The sequence below is a fragment of the Pseudochaenichthys georgianus genome, chromosome 15 (genome assembly GCF_902827115.2).
Source record: "Pseudochaenichthys georgianus chromosome 15, fPseGeo1.2, whole genome shotgun sequence".
Lineage (NCBI taxonomy): Eukaryota > Metazoa > Chordata > Actinopteri > Perciformes > Channichthyidae > Pseudochaenichthys > Pseudochaenichthys georgianus.
The window spans coordinates 6,008,863-6,018,977 of record NC_047517.1 but is presented as its reverse complement, the minus strand read 5'-3'; the positions used below and the strand labels follow the sequence as shown (position 1 = coordinate 6,018,977).

Sequence of the window (10,115 nt, the reverse complement as noted above, 5' to 3'; positions counted from 1 at the left end):
CACACATTATGCAACATCCTATTCGTATATTAATGATGCAGGAGCTACAAATCAACACATGTGGACCGGCTACAGCTGAGGAAGCGAACAGATGGCTGAGGAGAGCAAAGAGGGATAGGGAGTGACAGGAAACAACCAAATTGATTTGTTTTGTCAGAGAGATCTTGCTAGATTAGGCTTAATTTACCGAGTCTGATGAAAGTGACATATTAGGGTTTGATTTGCTTTTAAAGGGTCCCTACATCAAACAAGGGCAGACAGAGTATGAACAGTTTAAACCGATACCTGTTATCAGACTCTGTGCTGCAACGGTAGCGCGTCTGATCAGAAGGTTGCGTATTCAAATCACGTCAGGGTCAGTGGATTTCTTGAATTTCCCTACGGGGGTCATTAAAGGTCTAATGTATCTTATTACCAAGCTAGCTACCACCGCTAAGCTTGAAAAGTGTAGCCAATGTGTTAGTTCCTCGAGCCTGCATACTTCTAATGGCCACGGAAAGACTGCACCGGTTAAGAAAGAGGTGAATTGTTGAAATGTTTGTGTCTATGAGAAAATAAAAAACAAAGTGTGCCTGTGTGTCCACTTTTGTGGCTATAGCCTGACCGTGTCAGGGCATCAGCAGTAAGTACCAAACATATGATTGTGTTTTTACTCAGATGTAGTTGATGAGGCTCATAGGAAAATAATGTTTATTACATTTATCAATCCCCTTCAAATACAAATGTGGTTATGACAGGAATATATTTTATTTTGGATGCTGTACTGCAATAAGAACAGTCCAGCTACTGAGGGTGAGATATCGTGACTATCAGTCGTAGTATGTATGTTGTTTAGTATGGGGCAAAATCCTAACACAGCATCCTACATTTCCAGTAATGCAACAGGGAACCTATCATTAGAGTCCCCCTTGAACATGCTTCTTCAAAAAGCCATCCATCATACCCAAAGTTGTATTTATTTTATAACATTTTGAAATGCTCCCATTAGGTAGTGCATCATTTTTTAGGTTTAGTACTAAACTAAGACATTAATTACAACTTCCTTTCACCAACTTTATAGAAGAAAAGGTTTGAAATGAGTGAAATGCCCTTTTTCAACTTTCAACTTCGGGTAGCTTGTTTTTTGAGGACTTACATCCTGTATCCAGACAATTTGGCACATCTCTGCACAGAATCCAGTTTAAAATATAATATAAACACTGCAGTTTGTCATATATTCATTGTACTAAGTTTTTTTGTTTCTTTTGTATTTACATTTGGTGTAAAAACTTGTCTTCTTAATGCTAAATAGTTAAAGTTGTTCCTAGTATGTGCAATAAACTGGATTCTGATCTGAATATTATGCTATGCTCAACCCCCCAACTTTAGCAATTGAACCATTACATTATGATGACAAAGTGACCCATCCATAACAGCACAGGTATTGCTTTATATTTTATTTTATGTACAGTACATGTAAAAAAGAAAACAAAAGAAAAGTAGCCAATAACATTGACCAACGTGGGCAACAGTAGACAGCCATGTTGCTCATCCTGCCGGCCTCTCTCAGGCAAACACACGCTGAGACTCTCCCACTCGTCTTGTGTAAGGCTGCCTGGAAACTAGCCGGGACTCGACGGCACAGTCAAAACCGCAGATTATCAAAACTGGGAGGAGTGCATTACATGCTCCCCTAATAAACACACATCTCTCTTTGACAAAGGATGAGCTGCTCTCAGCCTCTATGTGAGCGGAGTGTTCCAGACGGGCATGAGCGAGACGTCTGGTTGGCCGAGCGTGACTGTGCCTTTCGCTCGGTGTTTTTTTTTTTTTTTTAATACAGACCGGGCTTTGCTTGACAGCCTCTTGCCTTCGCTGCCTCCCCTCCCCCTATTCCAACAGTGCTGCTTTCAACACAAAGGTCACTAAAGGTCAGCGTTGCAGTCTGCTCTTCTGCCAATGACTCTGAGTAGTAGGGAGCTCCTCTTCAGCAGTTGAATTCACAGTATTCTTACAGCATGTGTTTCCTTCTTCTCCCACTCATAAAGCTTTACTGATAATGCATAGGGGGCTTTGACACATGTGTTCACCCATGTTCTCCAGTGGAAATGTTGTTGTAGTGTGTGTGTGAGCCGAGAGAGAAAATGCACCCAAAGTCGAGAATACAGTGTACACAACCATCCCGTGTCTGGTGTCCCATACATCGTACAATAAATAAAACAAAGAAAGTTTTTTTTTGTATCTCCAGGCCATGGATAGTCAACCACAAGGCTTCTGAACTCGCCTGCTGCCTATCAGGGCTGTATCTCGCAAATAGTGTCTCAGACAGTGAGCTCACAAGCAGGCCACCAAGGTACAGATAAAGTGCTTTTTTTCTTAAACGTGACGCTTTAAATAAAGTGATGTAAAAATGTATCTCAGGAAAATAAAGAGTTGAAAGGGGAAGGGTAGGGGGGGGTTTGATGACATGACAGTCCTCAAGTTAAAATGAAATGGAAGAGAGACAAATCATGTTTTTGGAAAGGAATAGAGTTCATTATAAATACATCCACCAATCCGACTAACGGTGCGGAGGGATGGAACACGGGTCACCAGGAGAGCGGGAACAGTCACTACTTCGCTGTTCACATCGACAGAACGAAGAGGATTCGTGGTAAGACTTTTAGAGACGTGGGTCAAACAGTTCATGTCCAAGTAAAGAGGGGGGGGGGGGGGGTTCCTTTGAAGGACGAGTAAAACCTCTCCGTGAACACATTGAGGACTGCGGTTATGACAGCAGCAGATTTGGAGGAGAGATTGTAGTAGACTCGTAAAAAACCATTACAGATAATAAATACATTTGGGTCCTTGTAGTGTCGGCTCTATTTGAAATATGATGAAATCTAGAAAAAAAGAAAAAGGAGGAATAGTTGAGCATGAGATACCTGGCCTTTTTTTTTTTGCTCCCTTATCCAGTCTCAGCAACAATCTACCTTGGCGGCCATTTTTTCCACCAGCCTTGTGAAACGGTATATAAATTGTAGCCGTGGCAACCGCACGTACTCCCTCCTGGGTCTTGATGACACAGTGTGAGAATTCAGGAACACCTCGGAGATCTCTCTTCAGTCCTCAGCCTCTGCACAGGAGAGAGAAGACAGAGCACAGAGTAAAGACAATGAGCAAACAGACGGTGTTTTATCAAGAGCAGGGATTGAGCAGCAGCCGGACCGTGTCGTGTTAGTCCACTGAAGGTTACGGGAGGGAATGGCAGCTATTTTAAAGCGAGCTGAAATCTCTGTGTAGCTGACAGGGCGAGCAAACGCTTCCTTTGTGAGCTCTGGAAGAAGTACCAAATAAAGGCTTACAATCTGCCAGCAGGTCTGAGTCAACAGCAGGTCTGGGAGCAGCCCGTCTGTCTCTCGTATCAATCAGAAGACAATATTTAACCTTTGAGTGTGTGTTGCTGCAGGAGACATGCACGCAGAAACCAGGGGGACAGCTCTGCGTCGCTACGGAGTGACAACAACAGCTATTTGTATGCATACGCAGTCAGTTGTGGAAAAAGCATTCCGATTCTTTACTTGAGTAAAAGTACTAATACCCCACTGAGAAATTCCTCAATTTCAAGTAAAAGTACTGCATTCAGTACGATTAGGAGAATGCACTTGAAGTATTAGGAGTAAAAGTACTTATTGCAGAAAAATCTCAATATAAAACAAATTAGATTTGAAAGCAAAAGCGCAGAACTTCACATTTAAGAAGCTGGGACTGTGAAATATATTTGAACAGAAGACTTTGCTGCCAATTAATTCTCTGTTAACCCACTCATTGTTTTAGTTACATAGACATAAATAAATATTGATGGTTTAATCTACACAAATAATCACACTTTAAACATTTCCCCTAAGTGTTGTCTGTCAACATCTGCATTTTCAAAGTGAATACAATATGTCAAATAAATGTAGTGGAGTAAGAAGTACCAACATTTGCTTCCAATATGTAGTAGAAGTATAAAGTAGTATAAAAATGAAAATACTTGGTTAAATACAAGTACATTAAATGTGTACTTCAGTGCAGAACTTGAGTAAATGCACTTCCACCACTGGATGCTCTTTCTGTTGACAGTGAGCAGCTCAGCCTGAGCCTGCGTTTAAGCTGCTATTGATGCTTGGCTCCTTTCCTCACAGCAACCCCTTCATGGCATTAATACGGCTGTGCCCGGTAGGCTGGAGCGGCATCAGTTCACTTAGCTCACACTCCCATGAACATGAACAAATTAGCTGCTTTGAAAGACATTTAAGGAAAGGGCTTGGCAATGGGACCTGAACACATATTCATCATGTAACAGTTATAATACCTTTAGAAGAGTTTATGGGCACAACAAAAAACTAAAGTGAAATACATTTTTTAAATACAAGGCGAGTCGACTTCAAAGTAAGAATTTGATTTTGTTCTACAAACTGCTGACTTAAATACCTTTCTCACGGTGGCCCTGACACCGTCCGGATTATGAATCTGTGCGCCTCCTGCGGTGAGGAATATGTTCACTGTGCGATAACCCTTTAATGGGCTCTAATTCAATCTGCAGGGTATTTTAGGGAATGGAATGCAATTAGGATATCAGGGCTCTACTACGCAAACATGTAGAGGGTATCTCAGCCACGACGCAAGGATTTCAATTGTGGGTGGGCCAATGTCATTTAGGCTGGGCCTGTTCAAATGTTCCTCGTTAACAAAAGAAATGCCTGCATATCATTGTAGGCCACCGTGTAATCCATATTTCCTATAGGCTCGTAAAGACACTTTGTCTAAACCCTTCTCTCTTAAACATGTTCACGTATACGAAGCTTAAATAAATAAATGATTAACGCGGCACGCTGCATGGCCGTAACGAGTGAAATTAAAATGTTATAGCCTACTATCTCTAACATTTGTTTGTTACATTACATTTAGAAACAAAGAGCATACAACGGCAGAATATGGACCAATGAGCGAGCACCCGATGCGTGTCTGTGCGGTTAGACTGCAGCCTGATGTGTGTCTGTGCGGTTAGACCGCAGCCTGCTGTCCTTTAGCGGATCTAGCGAAGTGAGTGGCCGTGCGTAAATGGCACTGGTTCTCTGATGCGGCACTTTTCAGAGGCTGCAGATTTGTAGGCTACTTCCTTCTGACGCTGCAGAGCTTCCATGAGCTGAAGGCACGTTCCATACTAAAGCAGCTGGCAGCAGATACTGTTGGCTTCACAACTCGGAAGCGTTGCTGATTTGGGCTGGAGAATGCCTGCCGCGTCAGGGTGCGCTCCGGTAGTTGCAAATGGCACGACATTTGAGCTCTACGTTTCTTAATCATTTCTCTAGATATTTAGTCTCGATATGAAATGTGTGTGCAGCAGGTATAACGTTAGAAAACTGCAGCCTGGTAAAAACAGGGAGAAAAAACTATCATTTTCATCTTTCAAACCTGCGTGTGCTTACACAACTGGTAACATATATATATTATTAAAACTTGATGATTAAATAGAACGTCTTTCCAGTTGTTACGAAAACAAATGTAAGGCTGTGCAAACGTTTATAAAATGTCTGAACAAAAACATCAACAGTAAACAGCTAATGTAGCAAGGGACACAATAGAAAACACATGATTACTAACATGTCTCCAGTCACGAGCAGAGGATGTTCGAGGGGAAAGGGGCTTAACAGCATAAAAGGGCACTTCGGCCATTTTTGTTAATAATCTAATAAAATAGGCTATGCCTCGAATGACATTCGTGTTTACTGAGAGCATAGTCGATGCGTTTCCAGTCCCTGTAACCATGGCCCTCCGCTCTCACTAAAATGCCGGCACATTTTACAAAACACACTGTCCTTGCTAATGCTATACTCCAAGAACGTGTAATCGTCATACCAGTGGGCAGCGAAGCTCCTTTTCGTTTGTCCGAAAAGTGTCTGAGGGTACTTTATGAGCTTTGGCTGTGGAGCCGCCGGGTCATCTGTGGGTGATGGGTCGCTATTGTCCTGTTATCCTGCAACGGGTGCTACGTCCCGCAGAGGGACTGAGCTCAGCGGGGGCACAGCATTAAACACACTGTCGTCTCTGAGGCGGCACCTGCTGTGAGGAAGATGAGTGTGGTGGTTCTGGCGGCGGCGACTCTGTTCTTACTCTTTAAAAAAAACCCTCCATTGTTGTGACAATCGTTAGTGAGCACGGTATATTTGTTGTGTCTGTCCAGTCCACTGTCCTCTGTCGCGTGCGTGCGGCCGAGAAGTTCTACGATTGTTTGCTCCCGCGCTTCGACTATGAGTTCCGCCTGATTACGTTAATTAATGTTGGCTTTAATTTTATTTATCTTTTAAAAGGGAAACACATGTTTGCTCTTATTTTATTATTTAATTGTTCATTTTGATCAAGAAATGTTGGAAACTATATTTTCGCCAAGTCATTTTTGATCAATGAATGGTGGGCCCAGTGCCAGAGTGGGTGGGCCTACTGGGCCTAGGCCCACCCACTCTGGCACTGGGCCCACCATTCATTGATCAAAAATGACTTGGCGAAAATATAGTTTCCAACATTTCTTGATCAAAATGAACAATTAAATAATAAAATAAGAGCAAACATGTGTTTCCCTTTTTAAAAGATAAATAAAATTAAAAGCAACATTAATTAACGTAATCAGGCGGAACTCATAGTCGAAGCGCGGGAGCAAACACATCGTAGAACTTCTCGCGGCCGCACGCAGACGAAGGAGGACAGTGGACTGGACAGACACAACAAATATACCGTGCTCACTAACGATGTCACAACAATGGAGGTTTTTTTTAAAGAGTAAGAACAGAGTCGCCGCCGCCAGAACCACCACACTCATCTTCCTCACAGCAGGTGCCGCCTCAGAGACGACAGTGTGTTTAATGCTGTGCCCCCGCTGAGCTCAGTCCCTCTGCGGGACGTAGCACCCGTTGCAGGATAACAGAAAATAGCGACCCATCACCCACAGATGACCCGGCGGCTCCACAGCCAAAGCTCATAAAGTACCCTCAGACACTTTTCGGACAAACGAAAAGGAGCTTCGCTGCCCACTGGTATGACGAGTACACGTTCTTGGAGTATAGCATTAGCAAGGACAGTGTGTTTTGTAAAATGTGCCGGCATTTTAGTGAGAGCGGAGGCCATGGTTACAGGGACTGGAAACGCATCGACTATGCTCTCAGTAAACACGAATGTCATTCGAGGCATAGCCTATTTTTATTAGATTATTAACAAAAATGGCCGAAGTGCCCTTTTATGCTGTTAAGCCCCTTCCCCTCGAACATCCTCTGCTCGTGACTGGAGACATGTTAGTAATCAATGTGTTTCTATTGTGTCCCTTGCTACATTAGCTGTTTACTGTTGATGTTTTTGTTCAGACATTTTATAAACGTTTGCACAGCCTTAACATTTGTTTTCGTAAAACTGGAAAGACGTTCTATTTAATCATCAAAGTTTTAATAATATTTATAGTTACCAGTTGTGTAAGCACACGCAGGTGAAAGATGAAAATGATAGTTTTTTCTCCCTGTTTTTACCAGGCTGCAGTTTTCTAACGTTATACCTGCTGCACACACATTTCATATCGAGACTAAATATCTAGAGAAATGATTAAGAAACGTAGAGCTCAAATGTCGTGCCATTTGCAACTACCGGAGCGCACCCTGACGCGGCAGGCATTCTCCAGCCCAAATCAGCAACGCTTCCGAGTGTGAAGCAACAGTATCTGCTGCCAGCTGCTTTAGTATGGAACGTGCCTTCAGCTCATGGAAGCTCTGCAGCGTCAGAAGGAAGTAGCCTACAAATCTGCAGCCTCTGAAAAGTGCCGCATCAGAGAACCAGTGCCATTTACGCACGGCCACTCACTTCGCTAGATCCGCTAAAGGACAGCAGGCTGCGGTCTAACCGCACAGACACACATCAGGCTGCAGTCTAACCGCACAGACACGCATCGGGTGCTCGCTCATTGGTCCATATTCTGCCGTTGTATGCTCTTTGTTTCTAAATGTAATGTAACAAAACAAAATGTTAGAGATAGTAGGCTATAACATTTTAATTTCACTCGTTACGGCCATGCAGCGTGCCGCTTAATCATTTATTTATTTAAGCTTCGTATACGTGAACATGTTTAAGAGAGAAGGGTTTAGACAAAGTGTCTTTACGAGCCTATAGGAAATATGGATTACACGGTGGCCTACAATGATATGCAGGCATTTCTTTTTGTTAACGAGGAACATTTGAACAGGCCCAGCCTAAATGACATTGGCCCACCCACAATTGAAATCCTTGCGTCGTGGCTGAGATACCCTCTACATGTTTGCGTAGTAGAGCCCTGATATCCTAATTGCATTCCATTCCCTAAAATACCCTGCAGATTGAATTAGAGCCCATTAAAGGGTTATCGCACAGTGAACATATTCCTCACCGCAGGAGGCGCACAGATTCATAATCCGGACGGTGTCAGGGCCACCCGTGAGAAAGGTATTTAAGTCAGCAGTTTGAGAACAAAATCCAAATTCTTACTTTGAAGTCGACTCGCCTTGTATTTAAAAAATGTATTTCACTTTAGTTTTTTGTTGTTGCCCTAAACTCTTCTAAAGGTATTATAACTGTACATGATGAATATGTGTTCAGGTCCCATTGCCAAGCCCTTTCCTTAAATGTCTTTCAAAGCAGCTAATTTGTTCATGTTCATGGGAGTGTGAGCTAAGTGAACATGATGCCGCTCCAGCCTCCGGGCACAGCCGTATTAATGCCATGAAGGGGTTGCTGTGAGGAAAGGAGCCAAGCATCAATAGCAGCTTAAACGCAGGCTCAGGCTGAGCTGCTCACTGTCAACAGAAAGAGCATCCAGTGGTGGAAGTGCATTTACTCAAGTTCTGCACTGAAGTACACATTTAATGTACTTGTATTTAACCAAGTATTTTCATTTTATACTACTTTATACTTCTACTACATATTGGAAGCAAATGTTACTTCTTACTCCACTACATTTATTTGACATATTGTATTCACTTTGAAAATGCAGATGTTGACAGACAACACTTAGGGGAAATGTTTAAAGTGTGATTATTTGGTGTAGATTAAACCATCCAATATTTATTTATGTCTATGTAACTAAAACCATGAGTGGGTTAACAGAGAATTAATTGGCAGCAAAGTCTTCTGTTCAAATATATTTCACAGTCCCAGCTTCTTAAATGTGAAGTTCTGCGCTTTTGCTTTCAAATCTAATTTGTTTTATATTGAGATTTTTCTGCAATAAGTACTTTTACTCCTAATACTTCAAGTGCATTCTCCTAATCGTACTGAATGCAGTACTTTTACTTGAAATTGAGGAATTTCTCAGTGGGGTATTAGTACTTTTACTCAAGTAAAGAATCGGAATGCTTTTTCCACAACTGACTGCGTATGCATACAATAGCTGTTGTGTCACTCCGTAGCGACGCAGAGCTGTCCCCCTGGTTTCTGCGTGCATGTCTCCTGCAGCAACACACACTCAAAGGTTAAATATTGTCTTCTGATTGATACGAGAGACAGACGGGCTGCTCCAGACCTGCTGTTGACTCAGACTGCTGGCAGATTGTAAGCCTTTATTTGGTACTTCTTCCAGAGCTCACAAAGGAAGCGTTTGCTCGCCCTGTCAGCTACACAGAGATTTCAGCTCGCTTTAAAATAGCTGCCATTCCCTCCCGTAACCTTCAGTGGACTAACACGACACGGTCCGGCTGCTGCTCAATCCCTGCTCTTGATAAAACACCGTCTGTTTGCTCATTGTCTTTACTCTGTGCTCTGTCTTCTCTCTCCTGTGCAGAGGCTGAGGACTGAAGAGAGATCTCCGAGGTGTTCCTGAATTCTCACACTGTGTCATCAAGACCCAGGAGGGAGTACGTGCGGTTGCCACGGCTACAATTTATATACCGTTTCACAAGGCTGGTGGAAAAAATGGCCGCCAAGGTAGATTGTTGCTGAGACTGGATAAGGGAGCAAAAAAAAAGGCCAGGTATCTCATGCTCAACTATTCCTCCTTTTTCTTTTTTCTAGATTTCATCATATTTCAAAGAGAGCCGACACTACAAGGACCCAAATGTATTTATTATCTGTAATGGTTTTTTACGAGTCTACTACATCTCTCC

General features: G+C 42.7%; 1 protein-coding gene across 1 annotated transcript in view; it reads right to left on the bottom strand.

The window, feature by feature from the left end:
* Window positions 1-1,421: 1,421 nt before the first annotated feature.
* Window positions 1,422-10,115, bottom strand: part of pwwp2b (PWWP domain containing 2B) — a 14,747-nt gene continuing 6,053 nt past the window's right edge. Inside the window, exon 3 of the mRNA XM_034101003.1 lies at window positions 1,422-3,094. Coding sequence (XP_033956894.1) covers window positions 3,088-3,094 — 7 coding nt within the window. The 3' untranslated portion in view covers window positions 1,422-3,087. The remainder of the gene's footprint in view (window positions 3,095-10,115) is intronic.